Below are 24,486 nucleotides of genomic sequence, written 5' to 3'. Positions count from 1 at the left end.
TTTATTAAGCAGCTCTGTTGAGGGGAAAAAGACAGAAAATGTCTTCAAGTAGCCATGCAAGTTACCCATAAACATCCCTCTCCAGGACCATAAACCCCCTGTGATCAGTCCAGAGACATTTCTGTAATTGTATCTTGATATCATTAATGTGTGTGTCCTTGTACTTGTGAGCAAAGAGTATTTAAATTTCTTGAGCTCTATTATGCCTGTTTGGGGGAGGGTGGGTTCTTTTTTTTTCCTTCCTTTCCCCTTCCTTCCTTTCCCCTTCCTTCCTTTCCCCTTCCTTCCTTTCCCCTTCCTTCCTTTCCCCTTCCTTCCTTTCCCCTTCCTTCCTTTCCCCTTCCTTCCTTTCCCCTTCCTTCCTTTCCCCTTCCTTCCTTTCCCCTTCCTTCCTTTCCCCTTCCTTCCTTTCCCCTTCCTTCCTTTCCCCTTCCTTCCTTTCCCCTTCCTTCCTTTCCCCTTCCTTCCTTTCCCCTTCCTTCCTTTCCCCTTCCTTCCTTTCCCCTTCCTTCCTTTCCCCTTATTTTTTCTTATTGCTTTTTTTTTTTTTCTTGAATTATCTCTTTCACTCACAGAATGGTGTGCAGTACTGCCAACACAGACATCTTAAATTCTTAAATCAGTGGACTTTAAAAATTGCTTGCCAAATAATGCATTCACGCTTTCTGGTCACACAGTTCATAACTCATTCACATTTAAAGATATTTCAGAAACATGATCTGCAAGTCTTTTTGCAAAAGAATGCAAGCAAATTAACCCCAGTTAAAGTGATTCATGGAGATGTCCTTGTTCTTGGCTTCTGCCTCACAATATCATGGAACTAATGCAGCAGTATTGCTCACGGCCTACTTGCAAATGATACATGTTTAACTCCAAGTGAAATGTGCTCCCTATTCATGTGCTTTTCTTGAAAACTCATCTTGCATTTTTTGCTAGCAATCCAGCCTTGTATGATACGGACTCCTGTAACAAATGTTGAAGAATTTTATAAAGGGGTTAAAAGTAGTTTACTTAGCAGTAAATAAACCTATTTGTTTGAGACTTTATTTTTCTGACAAGATAAATGAATCTGCCTTGTGAGTTGTTGGCCTTCTCTTAGCCTGTCTAGGCCAGTTTTCTGAACTGTGGTAGCTTAGTTTAGGAGCACTGGAAATTCTCTAAAAGCATGAAAGCATGTTTTGGTTTTTTTTTTTTTCTCTTTTTTTTTTTAATAACCTGCATCCTATAGGTAAAGCTGCATATTCAGTAGTCTCACAAAGTTTCTGTCTTAGGTGGTTTATCCTTCCCCCCCCCCCCCCCCTCCATAGGTGGGATTTTGCTGTTTGCTGAGTTAGTGGTTTTTTCATTGGATTTGGAGTTGGGGTTTTTTTTGTAGCATTTGCGGCAGCAACAGCAGTGTTCTGAGAGCAAGCTTCATCAGAAACTTGGTTGAGAGTGGGGTTTTTTGGTGGTGCTGATTTGGTCAGGTTTGCTCATTTGTTTTGTTTGTTTTTTTAACTACATGGCAGATGCATTTGATTTTCTAGCGTCATCTGTACTGCTGCACGTCTGACAGGTTGATCGTTTTTCAATTACTGTTTTATTCTCTTCAGGTGGACAAACTTGTGGTAGAACTGGAACAGAGCCGTAACCTTAGCAATACAATTGTACACATTGACATGGATGCCTTCTATGCAGCTGTGGAGATAAGAGACAAACCAGAGCTGAAAGAAAAGCCTATAGCTGTGGGATCAATGAGTATGTTGGTATGGCCAAATGTCAAGCTGTTATAGAAATCAATTATATGAATCTAAAGGCTAATAGATTATAAAATAATAATGCAATACGACACTATTACATAGAAAAAAACTGTATGTGTGGAAAATAACAAAAATAATACAGAGAACATGGGTTCTTAGACTAGACCATGTAAAATGGATTTTATTTTTCAGTGAAAAGTGTACTGGTAAAAGTTTAAAGGATGTAAACAGACTGAAAGATGGTGGGAGGAAATCCATATAAATTCTCAGTGTTTTGAGTTTTTTCTTTGTGGAGATATATGATACAATGTGATTACTTAACACTGAACTTTAAGAAAAACCTGATTACTGATCACTAAACTTATTTAATCTCTCCTAAGTCTACCTCAAATTACCATGCTAGGAGATTTGGTGTACGTGCAGCCATGCCTGGATTTATTGCTAAAAAGCTATGTCCGCATCTAACTATAGTACCATTAAACTTTCGAAAATACAGCAAAGTGAGTAAAGAGGTAAGTCTAAAAGTTCTCTCTAACCTGAAGTCAATGAACCTGGTTTTAGACTCTATCAATACATAACTTTTAGGTAATATGAAAAGTAGCAGTTTAAATATTGAACTCTTTAGTGATGTGGCTTCAAAAACAAAACAAAAAAGGAAGTAAAAAACATTGCATTCACCCATCTTGCTATTTGATTTAAGTCATGCTTCACTGAAAGCTTGCAAATAGCTATCAGCATCATTACTGATGCTGATAGAGATTTGCAGAACTGTGTAGTAAGCCAGTGATACCACTTGAGCCTTACTATTCTTAAAACATCAAAACCATGGAGCATAATCTAATTACTGTGAAAGCACACAGGAAAAATGGAGATAATAGTTTCATACAATGCATGATCATTGTTTTGAATGCTGATTACTGGAGAGAGAACCAAAGAGCATTAGTGAGTTCTAACTGCAGATTCATTTCTTTCAAAAGAAGGGGTTTGAAATAAGCAGGAAAAAGTAAGGAGAAAATAAATAATTTTGCTTTAATAGAACTAATTTTACTTAGTGCTGGGAGAAATATATAGGATTGCCTGAAATCCTGTTAAAAAGAAGAAAAAGATCTTTTGTAAACCTAAAATCAAGCTAATGTGTGGCACAAATCTCCTGATTTCAGTAACATTATGCCAATATTTATTTATTCTTATGAAGCCTCAATCTGTTTACATAAATGAAGGTAATTACTAATTTTGATCCTATTTGATTTTTATCCCTTCTATTTTGAGAAAGTGTATATGGATATGAATATTTCAGAATGCATTTTAACTTGTTAAGGATCTCAGATTTCACAATATGTATTTCACTTTTTGTTTGATAGGGTAAAGTATTAAATATTGAGATTGATTTGGTTGTGTTATGCTTTTCTCTTAGGATTTGCACTGAAAATATTTAAATTTATTTCATTTTGTCTTTAAAAGTTGAATCCTATCTTCAGTCAGTTTCAAAAAGATGAAGTGCATGTTTGACTAAAATTAACAGAGAAAACATGACACAGTCAAATTGTCCTCCTTGTTTTAGAAAAAAAAAATAAAGCAGGGTGGGGAGAGGAGGAAAGGCAGATACTTTATTTTGACCATTTATTATATTGCCTTCTGGGAAGATGCATTATCACTGAAGATTTTTGTAACCTGTGGCATTAATCAGTGCTTTAAAACACTGGCTATAATTTCAGTTTGAATATAATTTAAGTCTTAAATGTGGGGGTTTGCAATGGTTTTTTGGTTGGTTGGCTGGGGTGCTTTTTTAGTTGGTTTTGTTTTGGTTTTTTTTTTAACCTTTGCATATGTGATGTCTGAAGCCCAGTTCCCAGAAAGGTGCATAAACTCATGTGCTTTACTGAGTTCCCAGGTCCCCAGAGTGTTTTTCAGGTGGTACTACCATGTCTGTGAACCTCTTGAGTTCCTCTGAAATTGCTATACACTGATCTGAATGACCTGTGTAAAATACAGGTCATAGATTAAAATACACTGCTCAAAATCCATTTAGTTCTCACTTATTGTTGGTATCTTGCTACTTGTAAGAAGCAAGTAGTGGTAGTTACCAGTATCGATAAGTAATTTTATGTATTAATTTTGCTTATATTGCTTGGTCATCTTAAAGTTTCAGAGTACATTGATTTACTTTAATAGTGTGTCAAGATCTGCTCTTACAGCAACAAAGCTTTAAACTTCCACTATGTGTTTATAAAGGTTAGAGAAATACTGGCCGAATATGATCCCAACTTTATGCCTATGGGCCTAGATGAAGCCTACCTGAACATAACAGAGCACTTGGAAGAAAGACTGAACTGGCCTGAAAATAGGAGAAGATTCTTTTTTAACACAGAAGGCACTACAGAAAACAGTAAGGAAGTTATTCTCTTTTTATGCAGTTACTTGAGATTGAGGAAACAGTCAGTTTCTTTTAGGGTTCCTTGGCAGAATGAGGATGGCACTAAACAATAGTTACAATTAAAGCTTTATTTTCCTAATAGGAAGTCATGATTAGAACAGCACAGAATTTCTCCAAGCAGAGTCTAAGTACAATCTTTAAGTAACATAATACAGAATTTCTAATACAACTTTAAAATTTCTAATCATCTGGATCCTCTGAGGGTCATATTAGATCTTAATACATGGATTGGTTTATCAATATAACAATCATAACCTAGACTTACATTAAAGACTACTCAGTCCTTGGAGGAAGCAGAAGATACAATGGAGGTGTCCTGGGCAGGTCCTAGTCTCACTCCCTGTCCAGCAGCAGTTCTGGTCCATGTTCCCCATTAGGCCTTGTAAGTGTGTTTGATTTTACAGGCAGTGCTCTGGTGCTGTTACCGTCCTTGTTCTGCGTCAGGGTCATCAACACCACCAGGCTGTCTGGGTGCCTGGGACCTTCAAGGGCAGTAAGGACATGAGTAATCAGCCTCGTGCCCAGGAACTGAGGCTGGTAGGGAGGGGAAGGAGAAATCTGTTTCCTTTGTCTGCTTAATGCACAGGACCTTTAGGGCCTGATAATGAGGGGAAAGGGAATGAATACATGACGTGGTTAGTCTCAGAGAATGGCTGCTTGCCCTGTAAAATAACATTAGTTATGCTAACTGCATTACCAGATATTGGGAGAAGGGGGTAACTCATAACGTAAGCTTCAGATAAGCTGCACTCATGGAAAGTGTAGATACTTAAGCCATAATTTGTCCTCCCATATCTCTCTACTTACAATTTCTTAATTTACAGATTAATATCTTCTACTACTCACCTGTGCATAAAAGGTGTACAGCTAATGTTTTGGACTTGTAGGATTTTTTTTTCTTTCTTAACCTGAGTAAAATGTATGAAAAGTGGTAGTAAGTTTGCTTAAGGAGGTGTGAAATAAACTTCTGTTCTAAGTTATTTGTATTTTGTAAAGGTGCAGCACTCTACAGTATTTTTGAAACACATCAGAAACAGGAGAAATTGTCTGCAAAAACAGTATGTGTAAACACTAGTTACATGATTGTTTTACAAGAATAAAAATGTATAAAGTAATGAGCACTGCAGAAGTTATGGTAATTCTTGAGATATGGCTGAATTTCATTTGGCTCTAGAAGATGGAGTTGGAACCACATCCACAACTGTATACACAATCAGGAATATTAAAAAAACAAGGAATCATACAAATGGTTGACAGCTGCACAAATCAGGACTTCTATATTTTTAACTATTGAAAAATTATTGAAATAGTAAGAGGATAATCAAGGATTCACTATGACTGGAAAGTATTAATAGCATAGAATAGAAATAAAAAAACAGGCATAGTCTTTACAAAATATCACTTAAGGGTAGTCATGTGCCTTGCATACTTCTCGATCATCTTCATCCTTCCAAAACACAACTGAGCACTCAGAATGTGAAAATATAATAGTAAAGTTTGTGGAGTCAGACAAAGGGCTGCTGGCACTATTTGTTTTATCATGACTGCAGCTGAGAACAAGAAGATCACGAGCTTGGTGGTTCTAAAATCAGATATTCCAGAACCCTGATTTTCTTTGGAGAATATTGAAAAAACTGCTGCAAAAGATTTTTATTTCCACAAAAAAAAAAAAAAGAAGAAAAAATGGAGCATCTGGCCTTCATTCTGTTATGAAACAAAAATAATGCCAAAATCTTGATGCTTTTCTGCTGCTAGAGCAACAGGCCAGTAAGAGTTGTTGCTTTTCTGGAAGTTCTGTCTAGTCTTCTAGTGAATTCTTCCAATCTCAGCCAAGCTCAAATCACATTAAGAACAAAGCAGTTATGATGCCTTTCTCAAAAAAACAAACAAACAAAAAACCCAGAAAAACAAACAATGCAATTGCTTTGGCTATTTTTTATTCCTAACAGAAAACAACACCTGCTAATGAACTCTTTTCATCCAGTGCAGAAGGAAATCAGTAAAGTATGTATTTTATACAGATGGATTGTTTCTGTTTCTGTCTGACATAGATAAAGATGATATAAATATGTCTGCCAAATTTAATGAAGGTGGATGCTCTTCCTCCCCGATATTGTTTGAAGACAACACACCTCTGATCAATGACCATCCTGAACAAAGAGATAAATTGGTGGAAAATTCAGTTGTCTTTGGAACTTCTGCAGAGGAAGTTGTGAAGGAAATTCGCTTTAGGATTGAGCAGAAAACTCAGCTGACTGCCAGTGCAGGTATTCAAACACACATGAATAATAATAATGTTTTGTGTTTCCACAATATCTGCTGCTCTAGTTTCAGAGAGCATTACTTAGGAAATCAGCATTGCCACAGCATTGTGCTGCAAAGAAATACGCACTCTTTGCTGAGACTGCAAAGACTGAGAGTTTCAAGTGTTTCAAGAGATGTCGGGTGTTTGTGTCACTCTTGTTTTTGCTTGGTCTCTTTGGTTGGTGTTTGTGTTAGTTTTTGGTTTGTTTTTTTTTAATCAGGGAAGTAGCTTTATCACCTTTTTTGCTTCTTTCTTCTTGAAATACAGGTAGTGTGGAACAATGACCAGTGTGCTCAGGAGCTAAGTTTGACACTGTTAGTTGTTATTTTAGTGCTCTGTGTAAATTGTTTTTGAAAGCCAGTGGTCAAGTGAAATCTGTCACTTGTTGCTAGTTTGCTGTTAGTTTGCGTAGCAGATCCATATTGTTAAGTAGTTTGAACTCCACATTGTTCCTTTCTTAAGGCAATATCAAAGTTAATTTAAAAGTTCTCACAGAAGCAAAACATGTTTAAGTTAATACGTTATTCAGTAGCTTTTTAATATTTAGCATTCAAGTTTTGTCTTTTGTCTTCATGGAATCTGCCTGTATATCTGTCTTTTAATATTAATCTGGATTAGGTCACTAATGTGTATGTCCCCAGCCACTTAGTCTGGATGCCTTCTGATTTGTTCTGACCTGTACCAGGTCAGTGAGGTGTCGGGGAGTGCTGAGCTTTATGAAACAGATGTGGAAGACCAGGGAAGTGTTGACTGTTAAGCAGATAAAAAGGAACAGCTAATAAGCAGGATGAGACAGCCCTCCCATGTAGGGGATGTGACAGCCCTCCCATGTATGGGATGAGGCAATCCTCTGTGAGTAGTAGCAAAGTAATAATTTTGGTCTACTGAAATTTTGTCTTCCAAAGAATGAGTTAATGTTTACAGAACAGGCATATTTTTTTATAAGTGCATCAGGAGTTGTTTTTTTTTTCCCAAAATGAAAAACAATGAGAAAGCTACTTGGAGAAATACTGATAGTCAGTAATAAATAGAATTACTTAAACTATCTTGAATATTATGTTGTATTAGTGAGCAAATAAAAATTTAGACCACTAGGGCTGTAGTACAGAATAATTCTATTTTTGTTGCTAAACCAATTCCAAGTTTATTTGTAAAAACAATTACTTTGATAGAGAAGAGCAGTGCCTCTTCATCCCTACCAGGGAGGCAGAGACCCCTAAATGACTGCATAGCAGTGGTAGCCCACAAAAGACTTGAATTTGGTAAATTGTGTCAAAATTAATTTAGTCTTTTTGCTGAAATACAAGGGAGGAATATCTCCTTCTCCTTAAGAGGTCATTATAACTGCCGCTTTATTTCCTTTTGTCTTATCATGATTACTGTCATAAAATCGTTCAATAATGTAACTGATGTTATTTTTAAACACATGATATTTAGCCTCTCATGACTGAGTAGTGCATGTTGTGTTGCTCTATCTTAAAATAGTAGGTACACTTCATCCATTACATTTGATCTACCACATGCATTTATGTTCTCACATGTCTTACAATTTTTTTTTGCAGATTTGTAACACATCTGGTTATCAGCTGTTGTGATTCTTCTGCTTATGTTTTGTCTCTGCAAAATATGTAGGCTACTTTTGTGCTTTTAAGTATTGGACAGTTGAAATTAAACATTGTCTTTCATTTTTTATAAATACAGGTTTTGTTTGTTTGTTTTTAAGGAATAGCACCGAATACCCTGTTAGCAAAAATGTGTAGTGATTGTAATAAACCCAATGGGCAGTACAGAATTGTCCCTGAGAGACGAGCAATTCTAGACTTCCTAAAAGATTTACCCATTAGAAAGGTAAGAGATACCATGACATTTACAATGCAATCATGTCTCTTACATTCTGAAAGCAAGATTATTACTGAAGAAATGGACTTTTCTAGGTAGTCTGTCCAGTTGTGTTTAATTTAAATTGTTATTGGTATTAAATCTACAAATGGAAAGTATCCAGCATAACGAACTTCATCTTTTTCAGGTGCCAGGTATTGGAAAAGTAACAGAGAAGATGTTAAAAGCCCTTGGAATTGTGACTTGCTCAGAACTTTACCAGCAGAGGGCACTGCTTTCACTTCTTTTTTCAGAAGCATCCTGGCATAATTTCTTGGATATTTCCCTTGGTTTGGGTTCTACACATTTGGAAAAGTATGTTTTGTTTTGGTAGTTTTTTCCCCCTTCTGTTTATAATTTTCCAAATTTTTCCTTGAGTATTTTACATACTGTATATTTTTTAAGATATTTTATTGGCAAATACTAAAATTTGGCTTTCTTAGTCTTTTAAAAGGTCTAGCTGATATTGTTATACTTGTGGCTGAAATATACACAATGGCCAGACGTTAGAAGTCAGAAGTTTGTACAGGCATGTCAAATACACAAAATGCAAAAAGTCTGTCAGAGAGGTTGTGCATAAGTATATATCAAGAAATAAAGTCAGTGTCATTTAGGATAACCTCATAATTATTAAAATAGCTAGAGAGAAATGTGATATTCTAAGCAGAGGCATTTAGTCCTGTTTCTTCTATAAAAACCAAGATACATTCATTGTTTATTATCTGTGTAATGAAAAAGGCATTGGTACCTGATCTTTGGTGGTAAATTGGCATATTTCTAATGAAAGTAAGAGAGTTTCTCTGTCTCCTACCGTTTTTCATAGAATCATAGAATGGTTTGGGTTGAAAGGTATCTTAGAGATCATCCAGTTCCAACCCCTCTGCTACAGGCAGGGACACCTTCCACTGGACTAGGTTGCTCCAAGTCCTTGACTGGCCTTGAACATGGCCAGGGATGGGGCAGCGACAGCTTCTCTGGGCAGCCTGTGCCACTGTCTCACCATTTTCACGGGGAAGAATTTCTTAGTTCTAGATCTACCTTCTGTCAGCTTGAAGCCATTCCCCTTTGTGGGTGGACACCTTAGACCTATGTCATCACATGTCATGCAGAGTTGTAGGCATAACATAGTATAACCTACTCCATTTCTATTCTAGTCCAGTGTAGTCCATTCTGTTCCAGTCCATTCCATTTCATTCCACCCCACTCCACTCTATGCCATTCCATGCCTCTCCATTCCATTCTATTCCCCATGCTCACCCCGAGGTGAATAATGCCAAGACTGTTATATCCCTGCAGTGCCAGGGGGTTTCAACTCCAAAACCATTTTCAAGGATACAAATCACAAGGCTTACAAGTGAAAACAGGATTTTATTTTATTATTCCATTTGATTTTGGTTTTGTTACTTTTAATTTTATGTCATTTTATGTTACTTTATGTTATTTTATTTTACAGGCGTTTGGGTTTTTTTTTGTTTTGGGTTAGTTGCTTTTTTTACTCTGTTCCAGAACTCGCAAGCATCAACAAAATGCACCTGTGTAGCCAGAAGCAGGTTGCTGCATTCTTGAGCTTAGCTTGAAAAAACATCCCTTGCAGTCTGCGAAAGGAAAGGCACATAGCCATGGAAAGCAGCAGCAGGAAGACAGGCTAAGCAGTCCCTCTACCCTGAAGAGAGGGCACATGAAGAATGATCAGTAGGACCAACCACACACAAATGTTCAAGAAGGAGCAAATAAACCCCACCAGTGTTTTTAAAACCCAGCATTATCATTGTGAAGGAGAACACATTTTTAATGGTGTTGTCTGAGAAATTAATTTCTTTGTTTTATGAGCACCAACTTGATTTCAGTGATTTTAGTGTGGAGAAAGCAAGCCCTTAACATACCACATAGGTCCTCAGGAAGTGGTTCATATAAAAGTTCATTGTCTTAGAGCTCTTTCTTTTAGGAAAACCTGAGAATACCAAACTCGTTATTTCCAATACTTAAAAACAGAAGAAAGAAACGCACTGGTGAAATCTTTACATGCAGAAAAGTTGTTAAAGTGGGGGCTCAACTGAAAATGGAAGGAAAGAAAGAAAAAAAAAAAGCCTTAACATATCATCTTTAACAGGCAATAATTTAGATATAAAGCAAATAAATTCCTCAGGTAAACAAACATTCAAGTGTACAGTGCTTAATAGTTATAGCTAGGTGAGACAGCATAGGATTTGCAGTTTTGTTGTTAAGTAAGACTCCTGATGTGAGAAGGGAGTTTGGAGGGTTTTGTTGATAGTTTGGTTTTTTTTTTTTATTTTTACAAACTGTTTACGTCTCTGCCTGATCTTGTGTTTTTACTTTTCATCTGCAGTATAAGGTTTTTTAAAGAAACTTTTTCAAATTCATACTCATTTAAATTTTATATAGAAGATTTATAGAAAAAGTTAACATTCAGATCTTAAAGATACTGCTGTTAGTTATTGAATCATGATTGGTTGAATTAGTTTATTGAAATTATAACAGTTCAAGATAAAGTGATTATAATAAATTGGTTTTGTTTTTAAAGGGATGGAGAAAGAAAAAGTATGAGCACTGAAAGGTATGCCTCTTTAATATTGAAAAAACAGTAATCACTAATCATATGTAATGCCAGATAGAGTATACAATAAATATCGTTTTATTGTGTAATGTGTGTTTAAAATATGCATATCCAACAACAAGCCTACTAAATCAGATTCAAGCTTGCCTTTTTTTTTTCCCCTTGGCTTCAAAATACTGTGCAGTTGTTCTGCCAGTTGTGTGTTCTCTTCCTCATGATGTGATCCTCGTAATACCTTTAATTCATCAAAGTGGTCTTTAAGCCATAATAAAGGGTGGAAATATCTAAAGGATTGAATTTTTTTATATGTTCCAGTTTAATGTCAGTATCAGCCTATTAGCCTTCAGTCCCATGCATAGCAAGTATAGCATAAGATTGACTTGAAAAGCAGACAGTAGTTTTGTGTGGTTAAATAAAATTGGCTGTATTTTCTAACTTTTACGTTTTTATCAGTGTTAAGTTCCTTAAGGTGGTGTATGTCATTCTCAGAAGTTAATTTTTTAAAAATAAATACTGCAAGGAGAATCTATAGAGCATCATAATAATTATCTCTACCCTCGTGTTGTGTCATCTTAGAAAAGATTTTTTTTCCTACAGACTTGGTAGTTGTGGGCATCTTATGGAACCCCCATAACGTTTTGTACAACCAAAGCTGAGGATTTTATGGCTGTAGTCTTCTGCTGGTTTGCAGGCAGACATATAATCTGAGTAGCCTCTTGTACCTTAGCTTTTCTTTCTTCCTTTTTCCCGGAAGGAAACAGTTTTAGATCAGAGATGTCAGTGGGCTAGTGAGATCATGAAACTTGTTTATATGGGGGGAAGAGATGGGCCTGAAATGGCATTGTCTCTATCCTGCCTCTTTCAAACTCAGGATTTACAACTTCCCAGTTGCTGCAGTATTGCAATGTTGTAACTGCAGCATTGCCAGGACAGCATGAATTATTCCTTGGATAATGTCATGGATCCTACAGCACAATATTCATCCCGATAGTTCAGCAGCATGCAAACATTCTTAGGGAAATGGGAATCATAACAGAAGATGACTTTTCAATATGATCAGGTAAATCTGAATATAACTTAGAGATGTAAAATGCAGTGTAACTATAATGACTTTACACTTGTTAATATAAAGCTTGGCATAAAGTAATGGATCCGTGAGACCTTCCAAAAAAATCTGGTTGCAGTATATTTTGCTTCCTGCTTCCCTTAAAACCACTACTAACTGAAGGTTGCCTTTTCTGTCATGTTATTAGTAAAAAGCAGATGCACAACAGAAAAACAATACTGTAATTCGGCTGGTAGCAGTTAGCAACATTTTTGGCAGAAGGATAGTTTTTCTTCCTCTAAAGCTAGACATAATTATCCTAGCTGACTTTTTTTTTTCTTAGCATCTGCATTTTTTATTTATGATACATAGCTCTAATGTTGACTTTCCCATCCTTTCTTTGTTTTGATATTACACATCACTGTACAAAGGAGATTAAGTACCAATTATTTAGCTGACTTCATGAGTTCAGTTGGTGTTAGTGTTCTCTTGCAAATATTAAAGCATTAATGACCTTAAATCTGATACGTTTTCAAATAGTGCATGAAAATTAGAAAGCCAGATTATTTTGTTATTTGAAAGGCTTTGCAAACATTTTGAAATGCATAAATGTGCAACAATCTTTCTGTATATTGTGGCTATTAATATTCTTTTTCCTTGAAGTGAGCACTCAAACCTATACAACTTACTAGCGCAAGTTTGTTTAACTGTACAAGAAAATTTTAGATGGCAGTCACTGAGAAATTTTTAGGATTCGTACTGAAAAAAGATCATATCTTTGTCTTAGAACATTCAGCGAAATGAACACAACAGAAGACCAGTACAGCCTGTGTCGAGAACTCTGCAGAGACCTTGCTCAAGACCTACAGAAAGAGGGACTTAAGGTATTTATATTATTCCCTGTTGCTTGCAAAATGGCAGCACTTTGCACTAAGACTTACCAAATATTTTAGTTACATTAGCATGTTATGTTATTTTAGTTAGTATATTAATGTGAGTGCTTTCAGCAGCATCATACCATACAGTGTCTTTGATTCTTTAATTTGCAGATGCTTAGAATGATTTAGGCAGCATTTTAATATTGTTCAGGTGGCAATCTAATAATGTGTGGCAAAAATAAACTAATTAACCAAGGTATATAGTATACAAGCATTTTATGCTTAAAGTAATGTTTATAAACAAGTAATGGAACGGATTGTGAGCTGTGCTTTGTTCAATCATGTGATACTAATGTGTTCAAACACTGTGTTTCTCTCCCATATTCATACAGGATCCAGTCAATAGCCAGTAGTGTATTTTAAGAACTACACATGTCCCACACTTGCTTAAAAGTTACTCATCCCATTCAGTGGTATGAATAATAGGAGCAGTCCCCATATTCCTTCTCCACAAATTTCTGTCTTTCATATGGAAAGAACAGTTCATATTTTCTATGGATGCCTTTGTGGTAAAGCAGGGATTGACATTCAAGACCTAAGGGAATTGTGATTAGTCTTCTTCAACCATAAAAGGTTGTCTCAAAAAATGATAGATTGAAAAAGAAATCATCAGCTAAGAAGGACAAAGAGATAAGCTTACAACAGCACCAGAAAAAAAGGAGTACCGTTTGTTTACATTTGGAAGGACACACTAAATCGCACAAATGGTTTAGAAGGTGTGACCAGTGGAATATCTGTGCCAGACAGATGCTGTCTGTAGCTCTGATAGCACAGTGCAAGCGGAATCTTCAACTGGAAGTCTTCAGTAAATCCTCAACTGGATATCTCTTGTGCTTCCGTAGTAATATTCCCTGCAAAGTTGAGATATCGGGCACTGAAAGTTAAGAAAATAATTTTTTTGTAGACAGGTTAGAAGTTGTGACTGTAGCCAGAGCATGAAACCTATTGAACATGCATTGGTGCAGATGGTTTGTTGGGAACTGTAGCCAAATGACCCAGTTTAGAGAATTCAACTTTGGCAGTGGTTTAGGAGCAAGCGCAGAAGCTTTCAGACAAATTCTTGGCAGTGCTCCTTTCTGTACACAGATAAGCACACTGTCTTGACTATGGCTTTAGGGTCCTTATATAGATGCTATGTTATAATTTTTTCTGTGCTGTATTTGACATGCTTAACCTTTTTCTTTTCTGCATTCCCCATTTTTCTCTCCTCTCCCACCCCCATCATCCCAGGGTAAAACTGTTACCTTGAAACTAAAGAATGTGAACTTTGAAGTAAAAACAAGAGCTTCAACTGTGCTGTCTTCTGTTTCTACTGAAGAGGAAATATTTGCTGTTGCTAAAGACTTGTTAGGAACAGAAATTGATAGTGTTGCTCCTCACCCTTTACGGATACGACTTATGGGTAAAATATTTCAAACTTACTCTTCCGTTTCAGAGTTAGCTCTTATAATGCATAAGAATAATAGACTGTAGTCTAAAGTAATGGTATAAACGATTTCATGGAATCATAGAATGGTTAGGGTTGGAAAGGACCTTAAGATCATCTAGTTCCAACCGTGCTGCCTATGGGCAGGGATACCTTCCACTAGACCAGGTTGCTCAAGGCTCTTTCCTTGAACACTTCCAGCGATGGAGCATTCGCAACTTCCTCAGGGAGCCTGTTCCAGTATCTCACCACTTTGCAGTAAAAAACTTCCTTATATCTAACCTGAACTTCCCCTGTTTAAGTTTGAGCCCATTATCCCTTGTCCTGTCACTACAGCCCCTGATGAAGAGTGGCATCCTTGTAGGCCCCCTTCAGATATGGGAAAGCTGCTATGAGGTCTCCACACAGCCTTCTACAAGCTGAACAACCCCAACTTTCTCAGCTTATCTTCTTATGGGAGCTGTGCTAGCCCCTTTATCATATTTGTGGCCTCATGTGGATTTGCCCAACAGCTCCATGTTCTTTTTATGTTGGGAACACCAGAACTGCAAACAGCACTCCAAGTGGGGTCTCATGAGAGAAGAGTAGAGGAGCAGAATCAAGTCCTCCAACCTGCTGACCATGCTGCTTCTGATGCAGCCCAGGATATATTTGGCTTTCTGCATTGCAAATGCACACTGTTTCATTCTTTCTTGCAAAGTAGAATCAGTTGTGGAGTCCTGAATAGTCCTGACTGAGAAATGTTTTACTAATTGAGGTTCTACGTTCCTTACCACCTGTTAGCAATGGAACAACACAGATTTGCACGAAAGCAGAATCTTAATGCATAGCAGCACTTAATTCTGATGCCTTGAAAGAGCTTTTAAATCTGCTTTGCACCACAGCACCACATAGTTTCTTTTCGTAACCTGTTTTACAAATAAATGCTTTAAATAGAAGTGCTTATAGATTTGAAAATGCTGTGTTCTGCAAGAAAATGGAACATCTCTGCAAAGTAGACTGTGTTTTGATTCTGAGACCTGTGTGTTTCACGTGCTTATACATTCTGCTTGAACTGTTTGGTGATACATAAAAATTATTTGTTGGTTGTATTAGAATGTGCTTAAGAAAAAATATATTGGTAGGAAAGCTTAATGCAAAACTCTTTCATGCTGAATTATGTATGTTAAGGTTCTGCCTTAATGTTATGGCTCAATCAGTTAAAACTGCATGGATATTGAAATCAGTATATGGTTGGGCAAGTGTTTTGGTCTGATAAAATTGTATTGTGATCCATTGTTAATATTTGCAGGTAGTATAGCCTCTGCTTAGAGATAAAATTCATTTTTATTGAGTGTATGCATACCAGGACAACCTCAAAAGGTTTTAGTTAGAATTAGTATTAAGTTTTCATAAAATTGATATTAAAATTTTGTTTTCCTTATTAGGTGTACGAGTATCAGGATTTCTGAGTGAAGAAGAGAGGAAATACCAACAAAAAAGCATTACAAGTTTCTTAAAATCAGGAAAAGAAATCGGTTTTCTTAGACTTCAGCCAGGGAAGTCCAACCAAGAATATTTCAGAAACAAATCAGAAGCATCTACCATGGGGAGTTTTTTTGATAAAAAGCGAGCTGCAAGGCAGCTAAATGGTGAGAATCCTTCTCCAAATAAATCTGTAGGTAAGCAGCTATTTCATGATAGGAAATCATCAGCAAATTTTGTAGAAGAAACAAAGAAAGTTACAGACTTGCAGGATTCTAGTGATGTACATAAGATCTTCACCTGCCCTGTTTGCTTTGAGGAGCAAAGCAGCGATAGTTTGGAAGGGCTTAACAGGCATATTGATATGTGCCTCAGTGGGACTCTTGTTAAAGATACCATGGAAATAACCAAGAATTATGATTCAAGAGAAAATACATGTAACTTTTTTCCACTGTTTAAAAATGAAAATGTTGATGAATGTCAAAAAAATAAACCAGATCAACTAGCCGGAACAGACCCGTCTGCAAGTACGTCTAAGAACTCTAGCAATAGCACAGAAAAATTCACTCAAATAATATCTGATAAATCTCACAGAGAAAGACAGCCTAACAGTCTCAGTGATATTGCTAGAAACCTGTGCATGAAACAGCGTCTCCTCCCCAAAAGGATTCCACGAGACTGTGAAGACCATTTTGAAAAGACTGAACATACAGAAGAAAATAGTTCATCCTGTTTCTTTGAAGGCAAAGAAGACAGTGTTCTTGTTTGCCCAGTTTGTAATTCAGAACAGAAAACAAGAAGTCTTGTGTCATTCAACAGACATGTGGACATCTGCTTAAATAAAGGCCTTATCCAGGAACTGACAGAAAAAAAAGATTTCCCTACAAAGGCTTCTAATATGGAAAACTCAAACAGAGTTGGTGAGTGTGTGCACTAAGATATATTTGATTATTCAGTTTATCTGCTTGTACAATTAAAATAATATAGTAATTGGTATACCTGGAACTTTTCAAAAAGGGCTTTGAGATTTTTCCAACAAATTAATTTGGGTAAAGGCTATGTAAGTTTACAATTTTTATATCAAACTAGTTTTCATTGCATACTAGATTTATTAATGCAATGTTAGTCACACAGTGCATTCTCATTTGCTACAGTGATAGCGAGAAATTACTGCTCATTTCTGTGAATTGCATGTTTGCTACCCCCCAGCCGTGTTCAGAAGGGTGTTTGTAAGGCCACTGGAATTTAAATGAAAATCAGTCACGACATCTTCCACCTGGATTGTTGCAAAGATGCAGCTGACAGAAAGTTCCATAAAGTAATATGCTGGCAGAAACAGGGTTGGTGAGCTAGAGCATAAAGGCAGGAACTCCAAGTCTGTTTTACATCTGTATCATATTACCACCAGCAGCATGACTCAAGTAGTTTCTCCTTTTGAAGAGTTAATCTTTGGCCATGTTAGAGGATATGTGCAGGTAGTTAGGTATCTGCATGAAGTACCTTGTAATATAAATTTGGAGCTTTATAAGAGGAAATTAAAATGGTAGTGTTAGAATATTCAGAACACAACTAAGACTTACAATATGAATCTTCTACACAAAAAAAACTTTATAAGCAGTATTATTGTTATGCAAACAGGCTTTGTTTTAAATGAAAAAAACTTGCTATTGGCAAAGATTATTTCCTCCCTGCAGGATAAAAAAAAATAACAGTTTTCAGCAACCATCTTGAAAATCAACTACATTATGCTAAAATACTTCTGGAAAACCACAAGAAGATTCAAATCAATCCCTTACAATTCAATAAATGCTTTTTGTTTTTCTCTCTTAATAATGTTAATATAAACTACAGTTCTCTAACTGCAGATATGTTATTTGCTCCTTCAGATAGATCAAATTAGGTTATGTAAAAAAAAAAAAGTTTACCCAAAACTTTTTTTTTAAAGTTCTGACATGTGTGTCATTTCTGAAGTGTTATTTCATTACTGAATGAAATAATTTTGGTGGTTTCCAATTACTTTTCAGGAGCTTTAAGCAGAGGTCAGCAATGCACAAATCCATCACAAGGAACAAAAAGGTAAGGTTTTTCTGGAAACTTGAGTGCACAAGTGATTTTAAAATAATAAAGTTTTGAAATCCAGTGTTGTAAAAATTGTGTAGGCTTGCATTGTATATTTGAATATCTTACCTTTTTTCTTGTTTTGTTTTGTTTTTTTAAGGTCTGGACTTACAACTTCACAGTCAGCATCAAAAAAGGCCAAATCAAGCCATTCCAAGCATACAATTGAAATGTTTTTTAAATGACTGTGTAGCAGCATATTCTATATGAAATATTTCATAATGTTTTATCCTGCAAATTAATTTAGCATTGATGGTAGGCTAGATTGAGATGCCAATCACTTTGGAGCCATTGCATGCCTGTGTAGACATGATGACTGAGTCAGAAAGAGCTGCAGCTGAGGTAATTTTCTTTGTTTGTGTGTGGGTTTTTGAGAATAATATTGAGGTTTTTTTCCAGCTGTTCCTGAGAATCAAGATTTGCTAGCACAGCCTCATGAATTCTCTCTGCTGTTCAACAAACAGAACAGCGAGAGTAGAGCTGCCATTAATCAAGGCTGTGGGGCAAGCTCCTTGGAAAGCAGGAATCATTAGCTAGGATACCATGCTGTGCTTACTGAAGGCCCTCTTCCCACACCTATCTGCCATCTTCTCTGTTGATTGTATTGGCCATGGTAGCCATAGTAGCTCAGACAGACACTTCCTTGGACAATTCAACACCAAATTTAATTGAGGTATGATCTGTGTGGTAACAAAGAAGAACTGAGTTGCTTGATTTCAGCTTATGAGTGTCTTCTCAGTAGATACAAAGATTGATTGGTCTTGCAGTTTCAAAGGAAAAGAGCAAAAACTTAGAGCACTATCAAGCTTTCATTGTTGTCATTAAAAATGTCTTCAGTAAGAGTGGATGGACCAGTCCTGAAGCATTCATTGTGATGAAGTACAGGATGATTTATTTAAAAAATGTTAATAAACCTGTTGATGGAAGAAGGTTTTGTTCAGGTCAGTCAGACAAATGCTGTTTGATCCTTGCCCTTTCCAGAGAGACTGAGAACTTAAATTTTTGTCACAATTGTGAAAATCTTACTGGTCAGTAGCGATAAATTTACTTTGAATAAAACGTCTAATGGTGCAATGATAATATGAATTATGAGCAAATATGCAAGATACTGGTTTTCTTATTATATACCTATCTCTAAAATTATTTTGTATTCTGAATAAACAGTATCTTGTGAGTGCATATGTGGAAGGAGGAAGCTGTAAAGTGCAAATATTTAAAATACTTTGGTTAGATTTTTTTCTGTTCAAAATGAATTTCTTAAATGTAGAAATCTTATAATAAAATATTTATCAGGAAAATAATTTATGATGACATAAATTAATGTCAAACCATATATGAAAAATAAACTGGTTCTTAATTGCAAAATCTTTTAAGAAAAGTTGCTATAGAAGCATCTGTTTTGTTGTTTAACTGTATTAGAAGAATTTTTTACTTTGCTTGGGTTTTGAGCAAATGGTATGTTTTAGATGTCCAGGGTGAGTCCAGAACATGCTTTGTTGTTTCCAAACTTCCTAGAATGGTTTCTCTGTCTCTACCTGCTCATCTGTTTGTTTGCCAAATGCCACTGTACCCACAGCTCTGTCACTTGAAATCATGTCAGTGCTTCCTTATCTGCTTCAGACCAAATCAGCTGGACTAGTTTGTGTAAGCTGTGTGGATTTTTTCTAAACTGGGTCAGTGAGCTCATTCAGCATGAGCCGGCAGAGGTGGGAGCTGGAAAGTTTTGGTAACATAAAAGCAACTGAGGGAACAATGACTTAAGCTGCCGCTGCTGTTTAGAAAGTGGACAACTGTCCCTTTATTAGTTTTTATCTATCTGGTTCAATAAAGTGTAGAATATAATTATTAACTTGTCATTGTGTATATTTCTTTAAAATGTGTATTTTTAAATACGCATTCTTTAGCAAAAAGTGAAATATGTGCTTGAACAAATTGCGTTTTGCTCTGGATTCTGCATTTCTGTTAGTGTCAGTCTTTTCTGCATGTTGCTGGGGCTACTCAGAAGAGCCAGGGTTGTGGGAAGTGGTTAGAAGTGTGTCACACTTGCTATTTGCAAAGTTTGAGCACATAAGGTATAGTTCTACTTTCAAAGTTAGTTAAGAGACTTGGGGATATGGCTGTGAAAGGGTATTGTATGATTGTAATTAGAACAGGAAACTAACAGCTGGTGTTTCCAGACTGTAAAATTATGATCCTGGTTTAAGATTCACACTGTAACTCATGCTCTGCATGAGGCTGTAAATCTGTTTCTCCTTTGGTACCAGCTTTGTAGGCAAACCTACTTGCTCCAAAGTTGTCTGTTGTCTCTTACTTCAAAAAGGAACATATCTGTTGCAAACAATGGCTCTCTATTAATAGCCCAGTCATCATACAGGGAAAAGAAAAAAAAACTAAAGAAATTTTGCTGTAACATTTGATTCACAGGAAGCAAGAAGTGAAACCCTGTGATTCAGCTGTGGCTAAATGAGTTACTTGTTCTTCTCACACTGGGTTTATTTTCAGAGAGTTTTTTTCAGCTGAGTAATATTCATCTACTGGAAGGACAGTTGATGAAACTGCCTTATCAAGCCAAGGTGTATCAAGGGTGAAGTTTCCCATGCATCACAACCTGATTGCATCAAAAATGTTTGAAGGAAAAAAGGACTTTAAAATCTCTTTTTGTATTATAAACAGAATCTGAGCCAACAGTTTTGTACCGTATTTTCTTAGTTTACAAGATTTTGAGTCTGTCAGACTACTTCTGCTATGGACATATATGGTGTTAATCTTGGGAGTTAAAATGACTGTAATTTTATTATAAAGAAGAAATGATAGTGAAGGAACTGAAATGTGCTTTCAGTTGTCTAAGGCTGAATACCTGTAGTACTGCATTCTTCTCCAGTATTGGAGCTACTTCTCCAATATAGAATCATAGAATAGTTAGGGTTGGAAAGGACCTTAAGATCACCTAGTTCCAATTCCTCCACCATGAACAGGGACAGTTCAAACTAAACCATGCCACCCAAGGCTCAGTCCAGCCTGGCCTTGAACACCGCCAGAGATGGAGCATTTACAACCTCCCTGAGCAACCCATTCCAGTGCCTCACCACCCTCACAGTAAAGAACTTCCTTATATCCAATCTAAACCTCTGCTGTTTAAGTTTTAACCCATTACCCCTTGTCCTCTCACTACAGCCCCTAATGAATAGTTCCTCTCTAGCATCCCTATAGGCCCCCTTCAGATACTGGAAGGCTGCTATGAGGTCTCCATGCAGCCTTCTCTTCTCCAGGCTGAACAGCCCCAACTTTCTCAGCCTGTCTTCATATGGGAGGTGCTCCAGTCCCCTGATCATCCTCGTGTCCCTCCTCTGGACTTGTTCCAACAGTTCCATGTCCTTTTTATGTTGAGGACACCAGAACTGCACACAATACTCCAAATGAGATCTGACGAGAGCAGAGTAGAGGGGCAGGATCACCTCCTTTGTCCTGCTGGTCACGCTCCTTTTGATGCAGCCCAGGATATGGTTGGCTTTCTGGGCTGCAAGCACACACTGCAGGCGGCTCATGTTCATTTTTTCATTGACTAACACCCCCAAGTCCTTCTCCGCAGGGCTGCTCTGAATCTCTTCTCTGCCCAACCTGTAGCTGTGCCTGGGATTGCTCCAACCCAGGTGTAGGACCTTGCACTTGGCATGGTTAAACTTCATGAGGTTGGCATCAGCCCACCTCACAAGTGAGTCAAGGTCCCTCTGGATGGCATTCCTTCCCTCCAGCGTATCAACTGAACCACACAGCTTGGTGTCATCGGCAAACTTGCTGAGAGCACACTCAATCCCACTGTCCATGTTGATAAATACATTGAGAAAGACCGATCCCAACACCGATCCCTGCGGAACACCACTCGTTACTGGTCTCCAGCTGGATGTTGAGCCATTAACCACAACTCTTTGAGTGTGCCCATCCAGCCAGCTCTTTATCCACTGAGTGGTCCACCTATCAAATTGATGTCTCTCCAATTTAGAGACAAGGATGTTGTGTGGGACAATATTGAATGCTTTGCACAAGTCCAAGTAGGTGACATCAACTGCTCCACCCCTGTCCATCAGTTCCATAGCCCCATCTTAAAAACCTGAACGTACACAAGTCCATGGGACCTGATGAAATCCATCTGTGGGTCGTGAAGGAGCTGGTGAATGAAGTTGCTAAACCACTGGCCATCATATTTGAAAATTCATGGCAGTCAGGTGAAGTTCCCGATGACTGGGAAAAGGAAATATAACCCCTATTTTCAAGAAGGGGAAAATGGATGACCCAGGGAACTACAGACCAGTTAGTCTCACCTCTGTGCCTGGCCTCCTTCAGGACCCATGCATGGATTTCATAAGGTCCTATGGACTTGTGCATGTTCAGGTTCTTAAGATGGTCTCGAACCAGATCCTCTCCAACAGAGGGCTTAGGGTCTTCATTCTCCCAGTCCCTGACTCTGCTTTCCAAGACTTCGGTGGTGTGGTCAGAGCCTTTGCCAGTGACGACCGAGGCAAAAAAGTCATTCAGAACCTCAGCCTTCTCCAAATCCAGGGTAGCCAGTTCTCCTGACAGCTTTCAGAGAGGGCTCACATTGTCCCTAGTTTTTTTTTTATTTGCAATGTACCTATAGAATCCCTTCCTGTTATCGTTAACATCCCTAGCCAAGCTTAATTCTGACTGGGCCTTAGCTCTCCTTACCTGGTCCCTAGCTTCCTGGACAACATCTCTGTATTCATCCCAGGCCACCTGTCCTTGATTCCACCTTTTATAAACCTCCTTTTTCCTTCGAATTTTCCTCAGCAGCTCCTTATCCATCCAAGGAGGTCTCCTGATCCTCCTGCTGCACTTCCTTCTAGTTGGGATGCAACACTCCTGAGCTTGTAGCAGGGGATCCTTGAATATCAGCGAACAGTCTTGGGCCCCCCTTGCCCTCTAGGGCTATATCCCATGGAACCTTACAGGTTCCTGAAGAGGCCAAAGCCTGCTCTTTTGAAGTCCAGGGTAGTGAGCTTTCTGCACACTCTTCTCACTGTCTGAGGATCTTGCACTCAGCCATCTCATGATTGCTGCATCCAAGTCTGCCCTGGAGCATCACATTTCCAACCAGCCCTTCCCTGTTGGTGAGCACAAGGTCCAGCATTGCACCTCTCGTTGTCGGCTCCTCTAATATTTATTTAGGAATGTCAGCAATATCAAAGGCTGTTCGTAAAGTCAAATTTAATTTAGTCACTTTAAACAATCTTTATGCTTATCTCAGAAAATCACTGAAATCATGAAATATCAACACTGGCTCGAGTAGGCCAAAGTAACAGTGGGCTTGAAGATAAACCTAGAAGTAGGTAGATTAGGTGGATCTTGGCATGTCAGTTCACAAAAACTGAACCTTTTGTGATGTATGTATTGATTTTGACTGGACTTGGACAAAAGTAAATGAAAGTATTGTCTGCCTGAAAATGAAGAGTCTGACGACTGGATCAATGCCACTATGGCACATATGTATTTCTGCCCACATCTACAGCAGAAGCGCCTCAGTCTCTCACCTCCCAAGGCTCTGTCAAGCTTGCAAGGGCACAGGGAATGTGACCCCCTCCAGTCCCTTGAACACTGGTTGACAGCAGCAAGAGTAACTGCCAAGAGGGATTTTCCCCTGAAATAACTTTTAGCTCTGCAGAGAGAGCTCCATGACTACTCTGTAATTGGTGACAAGCCACCTGGTACTGGGGCTCCTGTGTGAGCTGAGATGTCTGTGTGTCTGTACCTGTGTACTTGTGGCATTGCTTTTCAAAAGTACCTCTTGTTTGTGGGATGATGTGGGAATCACTTAAGCAATAACAACCTTATTATCTTGTGAGTGCACCTGTTGGTGCAGATTGCTATCTGCATGTAAGGCCAGGGAAGATCTTGGGGGGATTTTGCAAGCATGACCCTGTTCGGTGCCTGGCTAGTTCATAGAATCATTTTGGGTTGGAAGAGCCCTTCAAAAATCATCTAGTCCAGTCGCCCTGCAGAGAGCAGGAACACCTTGAACTAGGTCAGGTTCCTCAGAACCACATTCAGCTTGGCCTTGAATGCCTCCAGGAATGATGCAGCCATCAGCTCTCTGGGCAACCCATGCCAGTGTTTTACCACCCTCATTGTAAAGAATTTCTTCCTCACATCCAGCCTGCACCTCATCTCTTAAATACATTTAAAACATGACCCCTCCTCCTGTCACAACAGGCCCTGCCAGAAAGTGTCTTCCCATCCTTTTTGTTGGCCCCTTTTAAGGATTGAAAGTCTGCTAGGAGTCTTCTCCAGGCTGAATAGAATCACAGAATAGTTTGGGTTGAGAAGGATCTTCAAAGGTCATCTAGTCAAAACCATGTCAAGAAATCCTGTGTACCTAGTGCCTTATTTCTTTTTAAATGAGCTCCTAAGGCTGCTTGGCACCTCTCCCTCCCTGGATGCCCTGTCTCAGTGCTGAGTGCTGCTGCAGGCATGCCTGCAGGGGCTGCTGGGCCTTGCCTGGGTGTGCTCTGCTCAACGCTTGGGCCCCAAGAACCGGTTTGTCAGGGCCAG

General features: G+C 38.0%; 1 protein-coding gene across 5 annotated transcripts in view; it reads left to right on the top strand.

Moving 5' to 3' along the window:
- POLK (DNA polymerase kappa) overlaps nt 1-19,767 on the top strand; it is a 36,985-nt gene extending 17,218 nt beyond the window's left edge. For 3 of the 5 annotated variants that reach the window (XM_005142014.3, XM_031042743.2, XM_031042744.2), the window contains 12 exons: nt 1,593-1,745; nt 2,120-2,251; nt 3,972-4,125; nt 6,225-6,440; nt 8,202-8,326; nt 8,505-8,671; nt 10,899-10,931; nt 12,764-12,860; nt 14,145-14,316; nt 15,768-16,724; nt 17,829-17,880; nt 18,023-19,767. In XM_005142014.3, the coding sequence (XP_005142071.1) occupies nt 1,593-1,745; nt 2,120-2,251; nt 3,972-4,125; nt 6,225-6,440; nt 8,202-8,326; nt 8,505-8,671; nt 10,899-10,931; nt 12,764-12,860; nt 14,145-14,316; nt 15,768-16,724; nt 17,829-17,880; nt 18,023-18,107 (2,343 nt within the window). In that variant the 3' untranslated portion in view covers nt 18,108-19,767. The remainder of the gene's footprint in view (nt 1-1,592; nt 1,746-2,119; nt 2,252-3,971; nt 4,126-6,224; nt 6,441-8,201; nt 8,327-8,504; nt 8,672-10,898; nt 10,932-12,763; nt 12,861-14,144; nt 14,317-15,767; nt 16,725-17,828; nt 17,881-18,022) is intronic. The other 2 variants (XM_031042746.2, XM_031042745.2) reach the window with 2 other exon arrangements.
- Nucleotides 19,768-24,486: the final 4,719 nt, after the last annotated feature.

The sequence above is a fragment of the Melopsittacus undulatus genome, chromosome Z (genome assembly GCF_012275295.1).
Source record: "Melopsittacus undulatus isolate bMelUnd1 chromosome Z, bMelUnd1.mat.Z, whole genome shotgun sequence".
Taxonomy (NCBI): Eukaryota; Metazoa; Chordata; class Aves; order Psittaciformes; family Psittaculidae; genus Melopsittacus; species Melopsittacus undulatus.
The sequence above is the reverse complement of the archived record's forward strand: the minus strand, read 5'-3'. Positions and strand labels throughout refer to the sequence as shown.